This window comes from Tenebrio molitor, chromosome 4 (genome assembly GCF_963966145.1).
Source record: "Tenebrio molitor chromosome 4, icTenMoli1.1, whole genome shotgun sequence".
NCBI lineage: Eukaryota > Metazoa > Arthropoda > Insecta > Coleoptera > Tenebrionidae > Tenebrio > Tenebrio molitor.
In genome coordinates, this window is record NC_091049.1 from 5,187,642 (window position 1) to 5,212,123 (window position 24,482).

The 24,482-nt window shown below is 39.0% G+C and overlaps 5 protein-coding genes and 1 long non-coding RNA gene across 8 annotated transcripts in view; 3 read left to right on the forward strand and 3 right to left on the reverse strand.

Moving 5' to 3' along the window:
* Positions 1-102: 102 nt before the first annotated feature.
* Positions 103-1,194, reverse strand: LOC138128911 (uncharacterized). Its single transcript, XR_011158949.1, has 4 exons — positions 840-1,194; positions 432-790; positions 268-385; positions 103-218 (listed from the first exon to the last, which is right to left on the reverse strand). It is a non-coding gene; the product is annotated as an uncharacterized lncRNA (long non-coding RNA).
* A 129-nt stretch (positions 1,195-1,323) lies between these two features.
* Positions 1,324-12,080, forward strand: LOC138128249 (uncharacterized). The gene is made up of 11 exons (XM_069044438.1): positions 1,324-1,421; positions 8,390-8,632; positions 8,680-8,836; positions 8,884-9,247; positions 9,296-9,398; positions 9,447-9,596; positions 10,637-10,894; positions 10,941-11,097; positions 11,146-11,509; positions 11,562-11,664; positions 11,718-12,080. Exons 2-11 carry the CDS (start codon positions 8,512-8,514, stop codon positions 11,867-11,869), a joined length of 1,929 nt encoding a protein of 642 aa, XP_068900539.1. The 5' UTR covers positions 1,324-1,421; positions 8,390-8,511; the 3' UTR covers positions 11,870-12,080.
* On the reverse strand, positions 4,185-4,715 carry LOC138128908 (alanine and glycine-rich protein-like). The gene is made up of 2 exons (XM_069045142.1): positions 4,570-4,715; positions 4,185-4,522 (listed from the first exon to the last, which is right to left on the reverse strand). The coding sequence occupies exons 1-2, from the start codon at positions 4,606-4,608 to the stop codon at positions 4,238-4,240; spliced, it is 324 nt and encodes a 107-aa protein (XP_068901243.1). The 5' UTR covers positions 4,609-4,715; the 3' UTR covers positions 4,185-4,237.
* Positions 7,389-24,482, reverse strand: part of LOC138128907 (uncharacterized) — a 51,947-nt gene continuing 34,853 nt past the window's right edge. The window contains exons 2-4 of the mRNA XM_069045141.1: positions 7,822-7,926; positions 7,545-7,773; positions 7,389-7,492 (exon numbers count right to left, since the gene is read on the reverse strand). Coding sequence (XP_068901242.1) covers positions 7,437-7,492; positions 7,545-7,773; positions 7,822-7,866 — 330 coding nt within the window. The 5' untranslated portion in view covers positions 7,867-7,926 and the 3' untranslated portion in view covers positions 7,389-7,436. The remainder of the gene's footprint in view (positions 7,493-7,544; positions 7,774-7,821; positions 7,927-24,482) is intronic.
* LOC138128895 (alpha-tocopherol transfer protein-like) lies at positions 12,597-16,104 on the forward strand. Of its 3 annotated transcripts, none has more exons than XM_069045122.1 (6): positions 12,597-12,859; positions 14,537-14,677; positions 14,731-14,887; positions 15,348-15,711; positions 15,761-15,863; positions 15,913-16,104. In XM_069045122.1, exons 2-6 carry the CDS (start codon positions 14,557-14,559, stop codon positions 16,062-16,064), a joined length of 897 nt encoding a protein of 298 aa, XP_068901223.1. In that variant the 5' UTR covers positions 12,597-12,859; positions 14,537-14,556; the 3' UTR covers positions 16,065-16,104. The 3 variants fall into 3 exon arrangements, with proteins under 3 accessions (XP_068901223.1, XP_068901225.1, XP_068901224.1); XM_069045124.1 differs by having other exon boundaries at positions 12,597-12,829; XM_069045123.1 differs by lacking the exon at positions 12,597-12,859 and having other exon boundaries at positions 14,447-14,677.
* LOC138128896 (alpha-tocopherol transfer protein-like) lies at positions 21,235-22,820 on the forward strand. The gene is made up of 5 exons (XM_069045125.1): positions 21,235-21,375; positions 21,429-21,585; positions 22,063-22,426; positions 22,477-22,579; positions 22,629-22,820. Exons 1-5 carry the CDS (start codon positions 21,255-21,257, stop codon positions 22,778-22,780), a joined length of 897 nt encoding a protein of 298 aa, XP_068901226.1. The 5' UTR covers positions 21,235-21,254; the 3' UTR covers positions 22,781-22,820.

Consider the following 24,482-nt stretch of genomic DNA (forward strand, 5'->3'; position numbering starts at 1 on the left):
ATGGTAGTGGTTAAAAACGTACGTATTGTAAGTCATCTGACTTACCTTCCCCTTAGGCGGCCATCACGGTTCCCACACAAACACTTCCCCTTTCCACTCATCCCAAATAAGACAAAAACATACGTTAAAATGTGATTTTTTATTCAATTTTATTTATTTTGTAAGATTCTTGCTCGGTTCTTATTTACTGGCGGCTGTGGTCGCGGGGGCAGGCGTCGCTTAAAAACAAAAGTCAATCGGCTGATTCTAACCTAAACAGAGACTCACCAATGGACACGTTTATAGTGAATCCGAAGCAGTTGGCCTTCTTCCGTGCTATGGAGTTGATCTGGGGGATCAACCCCCGACTGGTGTCCCTCCGGAGGCGGGGGAGGGCGTCACAACCCTGTAAAACCCAAATCAAAAAGGAAACTTGACAGGGGGAAACCCACCGAAATGAAAATGGCGGCCATGGCGACCAACACGAAAAAACCGAACAAGCGCATGTTGACAGGTGACACTTGTCAAATTTGCACTTCGCTTATATACAAGAACCCAACAATGTCAAATTGGCTGTGAAATTAACAAATTGCGCAATTACGGAAGTTTATTTAATTTTTTTTTGTGTTTCCGTTTACATCAGTTTGTTTAATCAATCATATTGTAGGTGTTGTGTAGCGCTGTATCTGTCGTTAGCTTCGGGATTGACCACAATCAGCGCTTCCGGTTTTTCGGTAGTGATTTCTTTTTTACCACCCCCCCAGATGTTGTCGAATACATTTCCCAAAACAGAGGTGTAAACCTTCCAAACCTACAAGTCACAAAATCTGATTGGGAGCAATTATTTTCCAAAAATTTACCAAAATCGAGAACACAACCAGAAACGTCCAAAACTTCATTTCGTCTTGTCAAAAATTACAGCACCACTGAAGCGAATTCGCAATTTTCGTAAATGAATAATGCTTATTAGTAGGTTTATCGCAAAACGGTACCGCTGGAATGATTTCGGTACGCCGCTCACCTTCTGTACTGGCAAGGTACTATAATTCTGAAAAATGTCGCTAATATATGTAATTTTACTTTCGTAAATATACCACAGTTGTTCAAATCGTTGTTCAATGTACAGAGTATGATTTATGGTCACGACTTGTTATGGTATATCCCAGTACTATCAGTAGACACCCAAATGGACAATAAAACCATGACGCAAGTACCGTATAGAACCTATTACATTTTATCTATCGATAAAAAAGTAATAACAACGACTTTTAATTAATTGTTCTATTGTTGATTATTAAATGAGTTACCTGACTGAAGCGGTAAGGTGAATAAAACAGTGAAATTAAAAAATAACAATTTAATTTTTGTTAAATCTTGTTTGGTCGGTCTAGGCAACCTAGAAAAGAAAAAATCTTGACAAGAAGTAGACGTACTATGCTCACGTAAGTTGGCAATACTTATCTTAATGTGACAATTATCACGTGGGCACTTATACGTCAAATGTACCTACATGTGATTTTGCGCGTTTGCGTTGTAATTATTCGCTGGAGTCGTCTTGGGTCTGCCCCTCGTTTGGTCCGAAGCCAGCGCCGCCCCCGATGTTGACCCCCGATTAAAACAATGAGATTCAAATATAAAATTGTTATTTTTGTTAAATTTTGTTTAGTGAATCTAGGTGAAAGTTGTGCAACCTAGAAAAGAAAAAATCTTGACAAGAAGTAGACGTATAGTATGTATATTAAAATACAGCGTGATCAACAATGACTGAGTCTGTTGGCAATGAAAAAATTGAAAACAATTGGTGTTTTTCTGTTTCGTAATTGGCGGTGACCGGATGTTTAACTTGACACGACAAAAAAAAAAAGGTTATGTCGGGTATGTTTATGCTATACAAAAATGACCCTTTGGCGGTAAACGTCAAATTCGCCTGTCAAGTCTGTCAATGGTGACAACCAGAAATGCGTTTTTATTACAATGGTACCAAAATCATTGAAATTCTCATTGTTACCAACAGATTCAGTCATTCTTGATCACGGAGCTGCGTAGCGGCGAGTTGAAGAACAAATGAGTGCTTGAAGGACCTTCTGCAACGAATCTTTTATAATATTTTTTCTATTTTGCCGCTTTATACCATTTTATAAATGAAAAAATAAAAATTTTAAATGTAGGGAATTTTGCGACGGTTGGTGACATTTTTATGTGGCATAATTTTAGCCGGCTGTGAAAAAAATTAATTTAAAACGTCAGATTTTTTTTTTCGCATTTGATGTTTGAAAATGAATGCTGAAGAAAGTTTATCACTAACGCCGCCGCAAATTAGGCAAATTGCACAAAAGACGTTAGAAAATTTACTGCCGGAGAAGTCCAAATCCCAGAATGAAAATTAAACGTTTTGTTGATTGTTATTTATTAATTTGCTTTGTTCTCTGCGAGATTTATTTTTTGACGTCTGTCAGTTGACACTTCACGCTACCAACATCAATACAGTAAATTTTACTACTCCATTCTAACACTCCAACGACCTATTAAAGCACTCAAATGACATCATTTGGGTGCTAGAATAGACCAAATAACCACCAACACTGCATTCTACCCAGAAAATGAACCGGCAACGTTGTGTACTTAGAATTGATTGGTCCAGCATCCTAGTACCTAATACAGCGTGATCAACAATGACTGAGTCTGTTGGCAATGAAACAATTGAAAAATATTGGTGTTTTTCTGTTTCGTAATTGGCACTGACCGGATGTTTTAACTTGACACGACATTAAAAAAAAATTAGGTTATGTCGGGTATGTTTATGCTATTAGAAAAATGACCTTTCATAGTAAACGGCAAATTCGCCTGTCAACTCTGTCAAAGCTGACAACCGGAAATGCGTTTAGATTACAGTGGTGCCAAAATCATTCAAATTTTCATTGTTACCAACAGACTCAGTCATTCTTGATCACGTTGTATTAAAATTGCCATTATACACTTAGTGTAATTTTGTTTTCACCAACTTAATTCAACTGGTGGTGGTAATTTGGGTTTGGCACGGGCTATACCTTTTTACCGCGAATTTGGGCTTTTAAAAAGTTAGGTTATCGGTCACGTCATTTGCTTCTACAATTTTGTACTTCTTCATTAGGTTTCCATTATCTCCATGAGAGCTTGCTTATCCATGCTCTCCTCTGTTTTGAAAATTCATTCGTTATGGCAGCGACAATAATATGACAATTTAAATCTTTGCTCACGTAAGTTAGCAATACTTAATTTCATGTGACAGTTATCACGTGGGCACTTATACATTAATGTAGATGTACTTGTGATTTTGCGTTTTTACGTTTACCCTGCGCCGCCCCCGATCTTGACCCCCGATTCCCCCTCCTTCGCCGCTCCATTTGGGGATCCACCGGGTTTAATCGCAGATACCGGACACCCACAATTACGAAAATTCGCGGCTGTTTAAATAATTTGACACCGAATTAGCATAATGGCGGTGGCAACGAGAAGTGTCATTACGAATTGCACTCTGTAACGGGTCACGCTTTATAACCGCGAACGGCGGAAATGAAAAAACGGGCAACTTTTACAATTCCCTTTATTGTTTTTGCTTGGGCGGAAAATCGTCGTCGTCATCGTCGGAGTCGTCGCTGCTGCTCTCGTCCGACTCGAACATCTCGTCGAACAAGGGGGACAGGAGGGACACCTTGAGGGGGGCGGCGATCGGGGCGGAGGGGTCGGCGTCCGTGTCGCCGCCGTCGTCGAGCTGGCGCGCCGCTGGCTGGTGCCCTTTGTCCCCCCCTTTCGGCGCCACTTCGTTGTTTTTGCCACCCTTGCCGTCGTCGCCCTTGTGCGGGTGGGGGATCTTGCCCCCCCTGCGGCTCATCCGCCGTCTGAGGCACATGCCCGAGCTCTGCAAGCAATCACAACAACAGAAATCCTGCCTGAATGCCGTGCCCAGTCATACCAAAGATAATAATAAAAGCAGTAATAATAATATTTACCAGGAGGAGAAAGACAGTCAAGACCAGCAAACAGTTAATCCTCATTGTCTGTCACTGCCAACATAGTGTTCCGAATTTCGGAACTGCAATGGCCCACTCTGACTGTCAAAAGCCCCAAATTATACGTCCCCCGCTAATGCGAAAATAATACAGGGTATTTGCGGTAATTTTGGATTTTTTAATTGGTTCGTAATTAGGGTAATAAAACAAGGGAACTGCGTCAAATTGCTTTACTCATTGCTAATCGAATTCGGAGAAACTTGGCTTGGTCACTCTTTGGGGGGTTCTTCTGTCTGCGGGTCATCGCCCCCGCCCGGGCTCCTCTTGAAGACTCTCTTCTGGGACCTCTCCTTAGCTTCAGAAGCTGTACCTTCAGCTTTGCCTTCGGCGTCGTCGCTGGTACTTCGTTTGACGATGGAGGAACCAGCGCCAGCACCCATTCCTGCATCGGCTCCGGCATTCATACCGAAACCTGCATTGGCTCCAAATCCACCACCGACGCCGCCACCGGCACCGGCACCATAACCCGCGTCAGCGGCGAGCGTGAGAGTGACCTACAATCAGGCGTGTTTGATTTTGGGGGAGAAATTTTGATACTCACAGCTAGGAAAACGACGAGGAACACCACCAAGTACTTCATGTTGGACCAGGATCTGGTGGGAATGGCGGCTTGGGCTGTTTTATAGGCGAGGAATGCAATTGTGTTGTTAAGGTGATCGGAAATGTAACTTGTAAAAATGTGTCGAGGTGCATTAATTGGTTTGATTGCGATGGTTATAATTGCTGTTGGACATGAGAGAATTGTGGAAAAAAATTACATAATACTGTTGTAGTTGGTTTAATTGTGAAAAACAGGTAGTACGATGGACAGCAGCACCGGTAAATTTTGTTGTCATTTCGTCTTGTTCTTCTGCTTCTTGCTATCATCTTTTCGTGGATCTTCCTCCACCTTTCTAGCAACTATCGCGTTTTTTACTCTTTTGCTGAGGTATAAGAATTGAGAAGCTACAATAAGTGAATGCGTACAGAAGAAAGCATTAAGAATATGTATAAAGTTAATTTTTTCCTTAAAATAATTGTCAAAGTGTTGTCATGTTGGTACTATTGCAGACACGGAATCTTGGACGATTGACATAAAAATCTAAAACTGGCTTTAGGTGCAACTAACCTCACTTTTGATTTTTGTAATTTTGATCATACTGACATGCCAAAAACAATCTTTCAAATGTCAAATAGTTTCAAACGTCTATCATAATGACAATAAAGCATGGCTTACGTTGACATTTTATGAATTGACATAAATTTGACGTCTAAAATTCCGTCTCCGAAACTATATGGGCCATTAGTTATTTAATGTTTATTAAGTTTGCAAAATTAAATGTCAATTGTATGTCAGCCCGTTTGATGTAAAGACGCTTGCACTACTGAATATGTTCAGTTATACAGGGTGATTCATGTAGCCCGTTCGTTAGAAACTTTCTGATTTCCCAAAATCGTATTAATACGAAAATTGGTAGCCGACTACAGTCGACCGCTCCAAGTTCAAATAAAATATTTTCAAAATGGCGACACTTCCGGAGATACCGGAAATCGACGCCACTGTTGTTTTTTTAAATGGAAACGTGTCATTTTGATTTCATATTTGGATTCTACGTTAATTTTTGAGTTAAGAACATCGTTTTGTTAACACTAATCTGTCATCATTTTTGAGCTATGCCATTTTTTTCTCAAAAAAGCCGAGTTGCAGAGCTTCATTAAAAAATTTATAACTCCTGAATCATTGGAAATAAAGAATTGATTTTTTTTTACTGAATTCCCAAAGATCCGGCCGATTTTTTGCGCTATTATCGATATTTTTTTTATGTTTCAAATGCCTACTGCAATTTTTCAAAATTGATAATCAAAAAATGTCTAAAACTTAATTTTTTAAAATAGCAAATACCATTTCTCATACTTGATATAAGTGTAAAATTGAATTTTAATGCCACTTTTATTAACATTGTGTATGTTATTTCCAGCCGTTTTGGCGTAATTTCAATTTTTTGAATAAAATATTCTTTTTTTATCACTTAATTTTTATTTAAATTTTATTCAAAAATAGCATTTCAGTAAATAGTAGATAACAACAAAATAATAAAAAAACAAGCAAATTAACAAAAAAATATTTTAATGTATGTAAATGTGTTCACGTTTTCATTGAGTCTTAAATATATGATTTTAACATTTCAGAGTTCTTTCTTTTACACCACATTAAATGTTAAATTAATTTAAAACAGACAAAACAAACATGTTTCTGATATTGACAGATAAAACTTGCATGTAAAAAAAATGTATCGGGTGTTCAATTCAATTTCTGGTCAAAGTTGACATTGAAGAGTCGATTGTGAACGCATCAGCTGTTTAAATCTTACCTCAGTTTTTTCGTTGGTTATGTTTTTACACGAGTGGTGCCTGGTGCGTTCACAATCGACTCTTCAACGGCAACTTTGACCGCAAATTTAAATGAACACCCGATATCTGCTTAAAAATTTTACTGTTCCCTCTATTTCTCTGTCAATTTGTACTTATTTTATGCTTCTTGGATATTTTTTGTTGCATTGAATTTTTACTAATATATTCTCTTAATTATGATAATTACTCTGTAGCTTTTTTCAAACACATCTGAAGTGTTATTCTTTCAACAAGCTCCCTTTCATCATTCTAAATATAATACGTAAGTCTGTCAAAAGTTTTTCAATTTTTAAATCCCTCTAAAACTGGCAAAACTTAGTTCCCCTCAAGCGGCCATTTTGCATTTGCATTACTACCCTAGACAGACATTTGCAATATCGTAAGTCACTTCCCCTTCAGCGGCCATCTTGAATTGTCACGCTCAAAAGAGAAACGTACTGTTTTGAACTCTTAAACCACTCTCCCTTACGCAGCCATTTTGACAGCGTTTCTCCCCACCAACTCTCAAATTTAAAAAAACACAATAATTTGTCATAATTCTTTATTATATTGTATTAGTACCGGATTACTCCTCGGGTGGCGCTGGAGCAGCTGCTGCACAAAAACAAAAAATACACATTGTCAAAACCCACAGGAACGACTCACTAGTTGCACCTCCGCCGTAGCCTCTCATACCGAAACAATTGGCACCTTTGTACTTCCCCTCCATCAAACCTTGAACCCCTCCTATTCGCCCCCATAGCAACCCCGACGGGTCCTCCTTCGGGAGTCGCTTTGCGTCCCCCTCCATCTGAATCACCCCCTCAAATATCATTTTGCCTAATTTTCCAAACTTACCGCTGCTAGAACTAGAGCTACAACTAGAACAAAAATCATTTTGACTAGTTCTAGTACCATCTGGTGTGCTTATATAGTGTGCAAAGGACATGTCAGACATTTCCTGCACTTGTCAAAAAAAAAACACGAGTGTATTGTCACTGAATTTATTAGGTAATTCAAGTGTGAAAAACAACTGTATCAGGCTGAGGCTTCTGTGGCTTCTGCGGTGGTGGTAGTGGTGGCGGCGGTGGTTGCTGTCAAAAAAACTGTCAAAAAATGTTGCGTTTGTTTTGTATAGGTACTTACATTCTCCACCTCCACCTCCACCTCCGTGTCCTCCGTGTCTACCGTGACAGTTGGCACCACTGTTCATGGCTCTAGTCGCTAGTAGTCCGACCCCGCCCCCGAAACCTCCCCCGAACCCGACTCCAGTCCCTGAAGCGAAGCCTCCTCCAAATCCACCTCCTCCTGCTGCACCGGCTTGCCCCGCAGATTTGGTGGTACCAGAATCGTGATGGTGGGGCACGCCCTCGACCTGCAACCCCCAATCAGACAAAAGCACGGACGAAAGGGGTGTCCTCACCAAAATAAAAGCTACCGCAACTACACAAACCAGGATCTTGATCATCTCGGTTCGTTTGGACCAGAAATCGAGAAAAACTCTTTTTATACTGTGCGGACATCACATCTGTCAAATTATCGCCATTACGAGCATTTCAAAAAAATCACACCTTTTCATTAATTCGATTAATTGAGGGGATTTAATTTGGAAACGAATCAGACGCGACCTTGGACCAGTCGCAAAATAAATAAATGACATAACAGAATGAAATGTAACAGACAATTAGCCGCCGCACTTCCTCTCCATTCAATTCCAATTTTAATAATCGCTTTAGAAAAGCACGCGTCACGGCGGCAAGAAGTCATGGCGGCTGGAGGGGTGGCAAGGTTAGGTCAATGAGGGCGTGAGGGTGGTGGGCGTGGTCGAGATGTGACCGGCGAATGACGCACCAGCGGGGTAATGGCGGGCTGTAGGGGAAGCGAGCCTCGACGGGGTTTGTATTCGTGACTGTGCCGAAAGGGGTGGTACCTAGAGGCGACCTTAGCGTGCAGCCTTGAGTCAAGTCTACACTCATCCGTTTTAATCACAGGCGGCTGCGTTGCATGCGAAAAATTGTGTGTATTCGAATGCAAATTGCTTAAATAGGACCTTATTGGCAATTGTCACTCATAAGTACCGCCGTAACAACGCGACATTAGTCTCCGGTCAGCCATGGCGGTCAGTTTCTTCAACGTGAAAGCGGAGTACGCCAAAGACAAGGATCTGAAGGAGGAGGACGTGCAGGCCCTGATGGAGTGGGTGAGCAAGCAGCCGCACCTCCCCCAGATCAACGGTGAGTACCCCTTGTCGTGGAGTTGTCGAAACTGACGTTTTGGGCAGAGGCGCAAGCCATCCTGTTCCTGCAAAGTTGCTACTACCGCAACGAGGCAGCCAAAGCGGCGCTCGACACCTACTTCACGGTCAAGACCTTCTGTCCGGACATCTTCTGCAACAGGAACCCCACGGTTTCGCCTCTGAAGGACAGTCTCAACGTGTCGTAAGTGTTTGGGGGAGTGCCGGCCAGGTCTAGTGTCTTCCTTGCAGACTGTTCAGCGTCCTCCCGAGAAAAACCCCAGAAGGCTGCAGCGTCATCTTGATGAAGCTGATGGACCCCAACCCCGACGTCTACAACTTCGCCGTACAACTCAAGTACTTCGATATGGCGTGCATGTTGTATCTTCACCAACACGGACCTTCCAACGGCCACTTGATCCTCCTGGACATGAAAGAGGTCGTTTTTGGGCACGTCACCAAACTCGGACCTCTCAATATGAAGAAGTTCCTCTACTACCTCCAAGAGGCGATGCCCTTGCGACTCAAAGGACTCCACTACTTCAATATCGTCCCGTTCATGGACAAAATCCTCGCCTTGATGAAGCCCTTCATGAAGAAAGAGCTCATGGATATGGTAGGTCTACCCCACGTACATTCACTTCCGACTTACTTTCTCTTTCAGCTCTATTTACACAACGGTGTGGACGATCTGGTCAAGTACGTTCCTCTGGAGTGTCTCCCTCAGGACTACGGTGGTTCGGTCGAAACTACTCCTATTCTGCACGGTATGTGGGGTAGAGATGGGGTCCCAGTGGTTTAACCCTTGGTTTCAGAAAAGGTCAAAGGGGAACTGCTCAAGAACGTCGCATTTTTCGATTGGGAGGACAAGCTGACAGTTGACGAGAGCAAAAGGCCCGGGAAGCCCAAAAACGTGGGGGATATCTTCGGGGTCGAAGGGACTTTCAAGAAGCTGGAACTGGATTGATCTCCAATAAGTCTTAGTTTATGAATTTAGAAGGTGTTAATAAAAAACTGCAAATATTAATTTCCTCTTCTCTTTTTCTTCTTATTTGCTTTCCAATTGTTCCTTTTCGAGAAATTTAGAAGTCGATAAAGACCACGCCCAATTTGGACGGTGCAGTAAGTAGGCGTGGCAAGAGGCGTAGCTAACATTCCATTTTAGAGATAAGCAGAAATGCTTATTGTGAGGAAAGCAGAAAGTTGTTAAAAACAATAGGTTAAGAAAAAGGGATGCTTTTTGAAATTAAAAAGATTCTCAAGAAAGTAGAAACCTTGATGAAGGCCTTCATGAAGGGTGAAATCTTCTTGAAGAAATGTTGTCAGGAAGGCCTAAATCAGTGGTACAATTCGTTCAAAAAAATGTCTCAAAAAGAGTATAGAAGCCCCGCCCACTTTGCAGGTAGAGAAATTTAGAAGTCGATAAAGACCACGCCCAATTTGGACGGTGCAGTAAGTAGGCGTGGCTAACATTCCATTTTACAGTAAGCAGAAATGCTTATTGTAAGGAAAGCAGAAAGTTGCTAAAAACAATAGGTTAAGAAAAAGGGATGCTTTTTGAAATTAAATAGATTCTCAAGAAAGTAGAGACCTTGATGAAGATCTCATAAAGGGTGAAATCTTCTTGAAGAAATTTTGTCAGGCAGGCCTAAAATCAATGATACAATTCGTTCAAAAAAATGCCTCAAAAAGACTATAGAAGCCACGCCCACCTTGCAGGTAGGCGTGCTCAAGAGGCGTGGTTAAACTACGAGTATATCGTTATTGTTGGGGAGAAAATCGCAAACAGGGACAAGTGAAAACTAACAGAGGTAGCGCATCTGGAGCAGTTGTTTCGGTATGAAAAATAAGTTAGTGACATTCATTTTAGAAATTCTTCTTTATTCCAGGCTCGATCAAAGCCTCAAGCTGTGTAAGTATGTGCGCAGGTCGTGACCCATCAGAATACCTCATTCTAAATTGTTTTCGTCACTTATTTGATTACAGAAAGTACTTAATTAGTGACTTAATTCTTCACGTCTTGAACAAAAAAAGAAGAGAAGAGAAAGGCGGCCTCGACCCGGACCAGAAACTGGTGAAACCGCACGATCGCTTAGTTACAGCGTTGCCAGCGTTCAGAGCGATCCAAGTCTATCCTTTGCGATGGAACTTTCTCTCGTCGACGTGAAAACGCAGTACCACAAAGACAACAAACTGAAAAAAGAAGACGTTCGAGCTTTGTTAGACTGGAGCGAGAAGCAACCCCACCTACCCCAGATCACCGGTAAGTCACCCCCACCAACTCTCACTCCTACGGCCTCGTTTTGCAGAGCTCCAAGCCATCCTGTTCCTCCAGAGTTGTTACTATCGGAACGAAGCAGCCAAAAGCGCCCTCGACAACTACTTCACGCTCAAAACCCTGTGTTCTGACATATTCGGAGACCGAAACCCCACACGTCCAGCTTTGACGACAGCTCTGGCCGCTGGGTAAGTGCCTTAGGTGGTACCGCTCGTTAACTGTAGTTCAAATTGCAGCGTTGTGACGACTCTCCCCAAGAAGACCCCAGAGGGTTACACCCTCATCTTTATAAAACTGGCGGACACCAACCCCAACAATTTCGACTTCGCGGTTCAGTTGCGGTACTTCGATATGGTGTGCACAACACAGTTGTACCAAGAAGGTACTTCAGAAGGACACGTGGTCGTGGCAGACATGAAAGGAACGGTTTTTGGACACTTGACCAAAGCGGGACCCATCATTGTGAAAAAGTTTCTCTTCTATTTGCAAGAAGCGATGCCGGTGCGGTTGAAAGGGTTACACTTTTTCAATATTGTACCCTTCATGGATAAAGTACTGGCTTTGATAAGACCTTTTTTAAAAATGGAACTCATGGATATGGTGCTGGGTCAAACGTGGGAAAACATACTGATTGGTACTAGTTGTGTTTCAGCTCCATTTACACAATGGTGTGGAGGATTTGGCCAAGTACGTTCCACTCGAGTGCTTGCCTCAAGAGTACGGTGGTACCGTCGAGGCGGTACCTGTTTTGCACGGTAGAGTAGGTACTTCAGGTGTCCCAAAAGAGGACTAATTGTGAGTTTTGCAGAAAAGATAAAAAGCAAACTGTTGGAAAATGTTAAATTGTTCGAGTGGGAACAAGGACAGAGCGTTGACGAAAGCAGGAGACCAGAGAGGCCCAAAAATGTGGGTGATTTTTTTGGTATCGAAGGTACTTTCAAAAAGTTGGAAATTGACTGATTTTAATAAATCCATATTTTGTGTATTTACTCTGAGAAGTACCACGAAGAACTACTTCTATACAGGGTGTTATTGAAAGTTGTACAGATATTTTAACCACGAGCTACTGGCTTCATGTAGAACTCGGAAAAAATATCTCAAAAAATATTTCAAAAACACCCTGTGTTTAGTACCAAAAAACGAAGTATCTACAATTTTTTAATAAAATAAAGAAAAAAAATTTTTTTTTTTTTTTTTTTTAACTAGAAAATATCACTTCAGAAAGAAAGTACCTAGTACTCAAGGAATGATAACCAAGTTATGTGAACAGAAAAAATAACCGTACCCCAAGGACCAAAAACCTTGACCATGACCAAACTGAAAAACTTGGAGGACGCAACGAAACAGCTCGAGAGGTTCCACCTAGTGGCGAAAACGGAAAACATGATTTCTCGCGATTGCGTAAAAAGAGATGAAAGAAAACACGTTTTCTCAATTGCGCATTCAGGAAAATAACTAATGACGCTAAACTGTATGTTTTAACAATTTATGATTACAACAATTATAAACAATTGAACCGTTTATGTACGAACAAAAAATATTTCAATCAAACGATAAATAATCTCAAAGATAAATATCGCTCTAAAATGTTTCAAAAACTGATTTGAGATTTGCCCAAAAAATACGCGAAGCTTGGTTCACCTCGGTGTGTCAGAAACGTCATAAATATTATGTTGTTGCAATGTGGAGGTAGGTTGTGGATCTTGTTAAGAGCAAATCTGCCAAGGTGAAGGTGGCAAAACGGTACCTACTGCTCGTGAAAGTTTATCAAACTGGAGAAAGACAGAAGTCGAAATGTTGTCCGTAAAGATGTCGTAAATAATACCGGATTTCGGTCGCTTTGGCACGCTCCGAAATTTTGTAATGTGTACAGTGAGTCATGTGAATCTGACAACTGGAATCTTACCAGCAGCGTAACGGGTACGCACTTCACTTCAAATAAATTAACTGGTAAACTTTATACTTTGGTACATTACCACTGTAAAACTGTGTATCGCTGAAAATAACAAAAATTTATGACAATCCTGATCGGTGCAAAAATTGCAGAGCACAAATGCGTTGAAGACCCCCAGTAAGAAATGTTTAAATTTATGACGGCCGAGACCAACGGGCTGTCCCAAACGTTCCAACTCTCATAAAAGTATTAGTAGGTACGTTATAAAGACCTGCATAAGATCTTGTACTCCTATTATAAGTAGTATTCAAAGTTGCACACTCGACAGTATAGAAAATCAATGCATAATGAATAATGACACACTATTTAAATTATTAAATTAACTGACCACCAAAGACAAAAATGCTGTTTGAATAAATTGATACAAACAGATTTAGTGGGCGATAAAAATGAATAATAAAAATTTTCTCCCTTCACCACCCGGCGGCACGGCAATTTTGCCGGAGTACATACACTATTACGGATATTACTATCAAGTAATAGTGCAGTGCTTATCAACATAATTACCGGCGTCTCGCCTCCACATTTTGACTTTGTTTTGTATTATGTTCTGTGTCAATGTTAAGGAATTTCCTCACGATGTGACATGAGTATAATAATATACCTTTTTAAAAAGAAATTGCGGTACTATTCCCGTTGCTGAAATTATAAGTGGTAAAATCGAATTTTTTTATAAACACCAAAGATTTCTCATAGCAACGGAGAGTTCTAAATATTTATTAATTTTTGTGTTATATGTCTGTGTTATATTATGTGAATTTGGAACAGCTATATCTAAAGGAAATGCTTGCTTTTGTTGTTTATTTAAAATAATAATGTCTGGTCTGTACTGGTTAATATGAATGTCAGTTAAAACTGTTCGATGAAAATATAATTTGTAATTGTCATTTTCCAAACAACTTTCTGGTTTATAACTATAATGTGGTTGTGTATTCTTTAATAAATTGAATTTAACAGCTAAATTCATGTGTATAATTTTAGTGAATATATCATGACGTTTCTTATATTCGCTTTGAGCCAAAACGGTGCAAGAAGAAATGATGTGTTCAATTGTTTCCCCTTCCGTTCCGCAAATCCTACATTTATCAATGATCGATCGATTGCAAACGGTATATATGTTTTTATAATTTCTTGTATTTATAACTTGATCTTGTATTGCAAATATAAAACCCTCCGTCTCAGGGTGAATATCTGATTTTTTAAGCCATGCATAAGAAGCCTGAATATTAATTTCTGATTGTACCAGTTCTTTAAAGTAAATCCCTGTTTTATATTTGCTATAGTGTCAGGTATATTCGGCTCAACAATATCTGAAATTATATTATCACTTAAATTTAAAGGTGTGTAACCTTTATCGGTTGAAACCAAAGCATTAAAAAAGGTGTTATCACGAACTCTATTGAGGAAATAATTTTTTAGTGAAGTAATTTGATTGTGTTGTAGTATTTCTAGATTTGAAACTATTATTGTCTCAAATTGTTTGCATAAAAATGACGTACAAACGGGTTCGTTCAACGTATAAGTACGATTCATAATTGATCATGTGTGTTCTGTTTCCTTCCACGCCACCCAAAAAGTCTTATCTAGTAATAAATAAAACAAGTCCGAAAAAAACCGAATTAATTTAAAAGTGCCAAACCTTCAACGGGACTTGTTAACCGTGACGATTCCAGGTATCAGTGTTAGTTTGACGATGACGCTCAATTTGGCAGACGTTAGTACCGAGTACTCCAAAGACAAAGATTTGAAGAAGGATGACGTGATCATGTTCATGACTTGGGTGAACAAGCAACCCCATCTCCCCGAAATCAACGGCGAGTACGACTCCAAACTGGCGGCGAAAATTTTGAAGTGGTACTTGTTGCAGAGCTCCAAGCCATTCTGTTCCTGCAATGCTGTTATTACCGAAACGAGATGGCGAAAACTGTGATCGACAACTTCTTCACGGTGAGGACCCACTGCCCCGAGTTCTTTCGAGAGAGGAATGCGATGGTGAAAACGGTCAACGCCGCTATGGATCTCGCGTAAGTACCGCGAAACAGTTGAAGAATCGAAAGAGACGAGATCAAAACGGCTAAAATTGTTGCGACAGACTCGTTAAAACATCGAATCGGATGTTTGAGGTGGTACCAGATTAAAATGAAATTGAAAGTACTAATATATACCGTTTTTTTCCCAAAACTGGTTTTACACCTGTCTACAAATATTTAAAGATAATTTGAAATTGGAACTGATTCAAAACAAAAATATGTGAATGTATAAATTGCATAAAATTGAAATGGAAAAATGACGTAACCAAGAGATTGCCTTTAAAGCATCACAGTTTAGACACCGTATTTACGCTTTTATGGAGAGTTAAAACAGTCTCAAACGGTACTTCTTTCAAATGTAGAGTTTTGGTTGAATCGGTTTGAAAATCGTCAACGAACAACGATTCCAATATTCTGTAATACCGTACAGTACCGTCTTAATATGTGTTCGTAGCATTTTTACAACGTTACCTAAAAAAACTCCGGAAGGCTATACCATCTTCTTCGTGAAACTAATGGACACCAATCCTAACAAATTCATCCTCGCGGAGGAACTAAAATGCTTAGATATGATTTGCTTGTTGCACCTACACCAAGAGGGTACTTCCCCCGGTCACGTGATCATCTACGACATGACAGGGGCAAATTTCGGTCACTTGGCCAGACTAGGACCCCTCACCATCAAGAAGACCCTCTACTACTTACAAGAAGCTATGCCTCTGAGACTCAAAGGGTTGCACTTTTTCAACATAGTACCTTTCATAGACAAAGTATTCGCGCTGATGCGGCCCTTCATGAAGAAAGAACTCATGAACAAGGTACGCCTGAACCAAGTCGTACCACCCCAAATTGTCAATCTTTTTCCAGTTCTACATGCACAACTCCGTCGATGATTTGCTCAACTTCATCCCCCGTGACTGTCTCCCGGCAGACTATGGCGGCACCGCCGACCCAGTCTTAGTTCTGCACGGTACGACACAACAACACCTCAAACCCACCTGATCTTACCCTCGTTTCAGAACAAATGAAGACCAAGATGCGCGACAACACCCCTTTCTTCGCCTGGGAGGAGACGCAAACTGTCGACGAGTCAGCCAGACCGGGAAAACCGAAAAGCGTGAACGACATATTCGGGGTCGAAGGTACATTCAAAAAACTTGAACTTGACTAACGGTGACTCACTACTATTTGCAATAAAAAATGAACACGAACGCATGTTTTTCTTTTTTTACCCGTGTTGTCTTAACAATCATCGGTAACACTTACGGTTAGTCTCATTTCGACAAGTGACCGCACAATGCGAAAAATCGCAGCTCTAAAACTTGTCGAATGGTGTCAGGTCAGGTGAAACATGTGGCCAAATTCGAAAATTTTCTATCTCCGGTCTATATTCTAGATTTTTAATAAATTTTAGTACCCAAAAAAGGAAGTATGTACCATGATTCAATACGAAAAACTTTCTTCTTTTTTTTCTTAAAGAGTATAAAATACAGGTTGATTCACGTAGCCCGTTCATTAGAAACTTTCTAATTTCCCCAAATCATATTAATATGAAAATTGGTAGTTGACTATAATCGATTGCTCCAAGTTCAAATGAAATATTTTCAAAACGGTGGCACTTCCGGAAATACCGAAAATCGACGCCATCTTTATTTTTTTTTAATAGAAAGGCCTCATTTTGACTTCACATTTCGATTCTACGTTAAATTTTGAGTTTAGAGCGTCTTTTTGTCAACACTTATCTGTCATCGTTTTTGACTTATGTCATCTTTTTTGAAAAAAAGCGAGGTTGCAGGGCTTCATTAACAAATTTATAACTCTGGAACCATCTGAAATAAATAATAGATTTTTTTTAGTTGAATTCCTAAAGACCTGGCCGATCTTTTCCGCCATTAGGGAAATTTTTTTAATGTTTCGTACACCTACTGAAATTTTTCAAAATTGCTAATCAAAAAATGTCAAAAACTTCATTTTTTTAAATGGCAACCACCATTTGTGACACTAGATATAAATGTAAAATTTAATTCTAAGCCTACTTTTATTAATATTGTGTATGCCTATTCCCAGCCGTTTAGGCGTAATTTCGATTTTTTGAGTAAAATATTGTTTTTTTTTTTTTATCAAACAATTGTTTTATTTGAATTTTTATTCAAAAATCACATGCAATAAACAGTAAATAACAACAAAATAATAAAAAAGAAGCAAATTAACAACAAAATATTTTCAATGAATTCATTTACAAAATATTTTTTTGTTAATTTGCTTATTTTTTATTTGTTGTCTAATATTTATCGCAATGCTATTTTTGAATAAAAATTCAAATAAAACAATTGATTATAAAAAATAATATTTTATTCAAAAAAATTGAAATTACGCCTAAACGGCTGCAAATAGGCATACATAATGTTAATAAAAGTGGCCTTAAAATTTAATTTTACATTTATATCTAGTATCAGAAATGGTAGTTGCCATTCGACATTTTTTGATTATCAATTTTAAAAAAATTCAGTAGGCGTATGAAACATTAAAAAAATGTCGTTGATAGCGCAAAAAAGCGGCCGAATCTTTGGCAAGTCAGTAGAGTAAAAATAAATTATAAATTATAAATTATAATTTTTTTAATGAAGCCCTGCAACCTCACTTTTTTGCAAAAAAGATGACATAGATCAAAAACGATGACAGATAAGTATTGACAAAAAGATGTACTAAACTCAGAAGTTAACGTAGAATCGAAATGTGAAGTCAAAATGGGGCCTTTCTATTTAAAAAAAACAAAGATGGCATCGATTTCCGGTATTTCCGGAAGTGCCGCCATTTTGAAAATATTTTATTTGAACTTGGAGTAGTCGGTTATAGTCAACTACCAATTTTCATATTAATACGATTTTGGGAAATCAAAAAGTTTCTAATTAACGGGCTACGTGAATCAGCCTGTATACATTGTCAATTATTGAATTTAAAAAAAAAAAGAAATGAACTTTGCACATAGAATCTTCCAAGTCCATTACATGTTGCACTTAAAAATAGAAAGTTGGGGTCATATCTTGTTAAATCGAAAATTTTATAGGAGAAAAATTGCAGAAAGAAGGAGAATGAATTAAGTCATTTATTGATCTCCAGTACAAGAGATACTTCCGACTTCAGAAAGACTAATTGAACTCATGAAATCGTATCGAAATTTTCTCTGAAGGAAATATGTGTAATTAAATTCTGTCAAAAACAAATTAATTGAAAAAAGTTGCTGACGATTTTACGCAATTCTACATCTCGATTAGGCCTTCAAAAGCACGTAAAAAAAATAGACTCAAGTCGCAAAAAACCACGGATGACAAATTAGGTTGGTATTATCTGTCATCGTGTTTGGTAATTTTGACGAATCATTATTGGTAGAACTGCTGCTTAATGACATTGTACTTAACCTCAAATAAATAATTACTAAAAAAGGTCCATATAAAATTCACACTAACGAAACTTCTGTTGCATACTGTAACTACTCACCTTTTGGCGTTGACACCAAGAGTTAATAATCCCGCCTCCCGCCGCAGAGGGATCCCCCGTTCGCCGTCGTATACGTAAACGTAACAGGTTAAAGTTAGGTTATGGCATCTATTCAAGCACGAATTTGAAATTCCGAAACGACCCGAGTAGCGGCGAGTTGAGGAACAAATGAGTGCTTGAAGGACCTTCTGCAACGAATCTTTTATACTATTTTTTCTATTTTGCCACTTTATACCATTTTATAAATAAAAAAATAAAAATTTTAAATGTAAGGAATTTTGGGATGGTTGTGACATTTTTTATGTGGCATAATTTTAGCCAGCTGTGAAAAAAATTAATTTAAAACGTCAGATTTTTTTTATTTTCGCATTTGATGTTTGAAAATGAATGCTGAAGAAAGTTTATCACTAACGCCGCCGCAAATTAGGCAAATTGCACAAAAGACGTTAGAAAATTTACTGCCGGAGAAGTCCAAATCCCAGAATGAAAATTAAACGTTTTGTTCATTGTTATTTATTAATTTGCTTGGTTCTCTGCGAGATTTATTTTTTGACGTCTGTCAGTTGACACTTCACGCTACCAACATCAATACAGTAAATTTTACTAGTCTATTCTAACACGCCAACGACCTATTAAAGCACTCAAATGACGTAATTTGGGTGCTAGAATAGACTTATTCTAAACGCAAAATAGAAAAATAACATTCAATCGTGAATATCTTTTGTTCAAGAGTGAAAACCATTTTCATAGATAACATTTCGCGAACAAAATTATTATGGCGATTGATGACGTTTCTGTCACTTCAATTATTGTTTGACAAGCTGAGCCATACGTTTTTTATGCTTTTGTTTTTCATGACCTACTTCACCAGAAATTTTTTGAAATGTGATGAAAACTGAAAACATGATTTCTCTCGATTACGTAAAAAGAGATGAAAGAAAACACGTTTTCTCAATTGCACAATCTGGAAAATTACTAATGACGCTAAACTGTATGTTTTAACAATTAATGATTACAACAATTCACATCGTACCGTTTAAATTGTTTCTAAACCTGATTGATATTTGTGGAAAAATTATGCGAAACTTTGATCACCTCGGTGTGTCAGAAAATCCATAAATACTATGTTGTTGCAATGTCGAGGTAGGTTGCGGACCTTGTGAAGAGCAAATCTGCGAAATAGGAATCAAGGTGAAGGTGACAAAACTGTACTGCTCGTGAGAGTTTATCAAACTGGAGAAAGACACAAGTGGAAATGTTGCTGTGGTCTGCCACACGCGAATTCAATTGGATTAAGATTTGGAAATTCGGAATGCCGAACTATGTATTCCCCACTGCCAGACAAGTTATCTGTTCTGTTCTAATTGTTGCTGCAATGACAATTCCCCTTGACCTGTACGATCCAGAAAGCAGTGATTCTCGGTTCCCTCCACCTACTGCGCCGCACCCTATTATTATCATTATGATTATTAAAACTTGATTACCGAACAAGATAATTAAAAAAATTACGATTATTGCTTTTCGTGGTGCTCATTATCCACTTAAACCTACCTACGTACCTAGTGAAACTTGCAGTTAGTTTTGCTCGAGTGGCTCCAGGATTATACACGCGTAAGTCAACTAATTTTGTTAGAAACTAATCAACAATGCTGAGATAATGAAGGAAAACCTAATAAACACGTAAAACTAAACGTTTTTTCTAGTAATATTCAATTACTAGTTCAATATAAAACTCTACCTCTACTAGGACGTTTCGAGTGCATTACCAGAAATAGTACCAAACTAGATATCAAATTAGACACAAGTGACTTAAACCGTACCGCAGAGATCCTTCATCAACTTCTGCAATCCCAGTGGTAAGTCGTATTCAAAGTTGTCCAATTATTAATCTCGTCAACAAAGATTTTCTAATTGATATTAGCACAGCTTGACAAAAACAGCTTGGTACATGAAATGCGCAGAAGAAGAAATGAGAGAGTGTCTGTAGACAAGGATATAGCTAGGTACGATACACCAATGAAGCAAACGAGTGCACTCCGTTAGTGGGAGGGATTTCAGCTCAGCGCATCCATCAGCCATGTGCCAAGCTGTTTTTCTCGAGTTGTGCTGTACTCTGTACTCAGGACACCTACAAAATGTCACAACGTCTGTCTGACTGTCAAAAACATATGCCAGCACCTGTAGTTTTATGTGTATTCTATTTTTTCCTACTGTTATGAGCAGAGAAGCAAAATGGAATACATAGTATCGGGTGTTCATTGATCCTCACAGAGTTGATTGTGAACACACCACGGATTGAAGATCACGGATCAGCTGATTTAACATCACTTTTTCCGCTGTTTGTATTTTTACTTGGCAGACTGACGAGTGGTGCGTTCACAATCGACTCTTCAACGCTAACTTTGAGGATAAATTTAAATGAACACCTGATAGAAAGTAGATGCAATTTTCGTAAGTGTTACACAACTACATATTATTATTTTATTAATATGACGTTTTTACTAAGAAATCAGTGCATAATGACACACTAATTAAAGTTGTTAAAATGAAATGACCTCCAAGGATAAAAATGCTGTTTGAATAAATTGATACAAACAAGTTTAGCGGGCGAGGAAATATAATAAAATTTACTTTATTATTGTGTCAAACTGTTTGCATAAAAAGGACCTACAAACGGGTTCGTTCAACATCTAAGTACGGTTCTTAATTGATCATGTGTGTTCTGTTTCTTTCCACGCCACCCAAAAAGTGTTATTTTTTTATAAACAAAACAAGTCGAAAAAACCGAATTTATTTGAAAGTATCAAACCTTCAACGGGACTTGTTAACCGTGACGATTCCAGACAGCAGTGTCAGTTTGACGATGACGCTCAAGTTGGCAGACGTTAGTACCGAGTACTCCAAAGACAAAGATTTGAAGAAAGATGACGTGATGATGCTCATTACTTGGGTGAACAAGCAGCCCCATCTCCCCAAAATCAACGGCGAGTACGACTCCAAACTGGCGGCGAAAATTTTGAAGTGGTACTTGTTGCAGAGCTCCAAGCCATTCTGTTCCTGCAATGCTGTTACTACCGGAACGAGATGGCCAAAACTGTGATCGACAACTTCTTCACGGTGAAGACCCACTGTCCCGAGTTCTTTCGAGAGAGGAATGCGATGGTGAAATCGGTCAAGGCCGCTATGGATCTCGCGTAAGTACCGCGGAACAGTTGAAGAATTGAAAGTGTAAAGGCGAAACCAAAACATCGAAACGGATGTTTGAGGTGGTACCAAATTCAAATGAAATTGAAAGTACTAGTACTGTTTATTTCCAAAACTGGTTTTGAACTTGTTTGTAAATATTTAAAAATTATTTGAATTTGGAACTGATTCAAAACAAAAATATTTGATGAGGTCGTACCGTATCTAGTATAAAATTGAAACTGTAAAAATGACGCAACCAAGAGATTGCCTTTAAAGCATCACAGTTTAGACACTGTCTTCACGCTTTTACAGAGAGTGAAAACATTCTCACACGGTACTTCTTTCAAATGTAAACCATTTGAAAAGGATCCAGTTTTGGTTGAATCGGTTTGAAAATCGCCCTAGGTGTTTTGTTCGTCAACAAACAACGATTCCAACATTCGGTAGTACCGTACAGTACCGTCTTAATACATATGTGTTCGTAGTATTTTTGCAACGTTACCTAAAAAAACCCCAGAAGGCTACACCATCTTCTTCGTCAAGCTAGTGGACACCAACCCTAACAAATTCTTCCTCGCGGACGCTCTAAAATGTTTGGACATGATCTGCTTGTTGCACCTGCACCAAGAGGGTACTTCCCCCGGCCACGTGATCATCTACGACATGACAGGGGCAATTTTCAGTCACTTGGCGCGACTAGGACCCCTCACCATCAAGAAGTTCCTCTACTACTTACAAGAAGCTATGCCTCTGAGACTCAAAGGGTTGCACTTTTTCAACATAGTACCTTTCATGGACAAAATATTCGCGCTGATGCGGCCCTTCATGAAGAAAGAACTGATGAACAAGGTACGCCTGAACCAAGTCGTACCACCTCAAACTGTCAAATCTTTTTCCAGTTCCACATGCACAACTCCGTCGATGATTTGCTCAACTTCATCCCCCGTGACTGTCTCCCCTCAGACTACGGAGGCACCAGCGACTCTGCCTCAGTTCTGCACGGTACGACACAACAACACCCCAAACCCACCTGATCTGACCCTCGTTTCAGAACAAATGAAGACTAAGATGTGCGACAACATCCCCTTCTTCGCCTGGGAGGAGAAGCAAACTGTTGACGAGTCAGCCAGACCGGGAAAACCGAAAAGCGTGAACGAGATCTTCGGGGTCGAAGGTACATTCAAAAAGCTTGAACTTGACTAACGTTAATTCACTAGTATTGTAATAAAATTGAACATCTATATATGTTTGTTTTTTTTAAACTGGTGTCGTAGACAAGTCTTAACAAACATCCTAACACTCACGGTTAGACTCATTTCGACAACTGACCGCGCAACACCGAAAAATCGCAGGCAAGTCGATTCCAAAACATTTCGAGTGGTGTCAGATCGGGTGGAGCGTGTGGTCAAATCCGAAAATTTTCGAAACGGGTTTACCGCGAGCCGTCCGGTTATGTCTAGGTACATATCCAGTCTATAGTACCCAAAAAAAGAAGTACCATCGTTCAATAAACGAAAGAAAAACTTTTTTCATTCATTTTCAAAAAAGAAAAGAACTTTAAGCAGAGAATCTTCCAAGTCTACATTGCGTGGTGCACTTAAAAATAGAAAGTTGACGTCATGTCCTGTTAAATCGAAAATTTTATAGACAGAAAAATTACAGACTTCGGTCTCCTTCGGGAGATGAATCAAGTTATTGATTGGTCTAGTGCAAGAGGTACTTCCGACTTCTCAGAAAGACTAGTTGAGGTCATGAACCTCAATGAAATTTTCTCAAAAAAAATTAAATCCTCTCCAAAAAAAAACACTGAAAAAAGTTGCTGCCGATATTTATGTAATTCTACATTTCGATTAGACCTTGACCAGCACACACGTGCGTACCGTGACCATGAACCAAATAGAATGGACCGGTACTTACTACTTCCTAGCATCCCACATCAAAAACTTGAAGAATTCAACGAAACGATTCGAATGTGGTGCCACTTAGTTACGAAAACAGATGACAACATCATTTCAATTGCAAAATAGTAAATTATTTAACGAGTTCGTGTGTAAATTGGGCTCTTTATGGCATGGGTGGGGCAGTTTAAAACGCGAGTGAAACGAGCGTTTTAAATGACCACGAACGAGTTTGAATGCGACGTTTTTTTGTTCGACGAGCCCTTTAAAGGCTCCAAATCGCTTAAAATCTTTAAAATTAGCTTGACGTTTCGTTTTGACAAGTTGTGACATTTAGATATCAAAATGCGTTCACACAGGAGAAAATTCTCAAATTCTGGCAGTGTCGAAAAAATAAATCTATTAAGAAAAAGACGTTTTCATGTTCGTTTCCTGAGATATATAATTAGTGTTTTTTTAGACCTTGCCCAAACGAACACGAAAAACGTTATTCAACATTCGTGCGCTTTCACTTTTCATATATTCGGCCTGTTGGTAACACTCGCCTACCGCCTCGTGCTTCAAATTTCGGCCTCATACCTGAAAAGTGATCTGACAGCGCTACTCATATGAAAATAACAACTCATATTTCCCAATTGCACGATCAGAAAAATAAAATTGTTTGTTTTTATAACAATTTAGGTATCAGCAAAATATACTTCTTAAGTTTTTATTGTCCCAAAGATACGAATCAATTTATAAAAATGTTTCAAAAATTGATTGAGATTTGGCCAAAAAATATGCGAAGATTTGGTGACCTCGAGGTGTGTCAGAACAGTCATAAATAATACTTCTACGTTTATGCAATGTTGAGGTAGGTTGTCAACGTTGTTGAGAGCAATCAAGGTCAAGGTAGCTCTTGAATTGTTATCAAACTAGAAAAACATAGAAGTCGAGATGTTGTCTATGGCCTGTCCACGGCAACAATTCGACGCCTATAACCCAAAATGTTCAATTCTTCTTTGTCT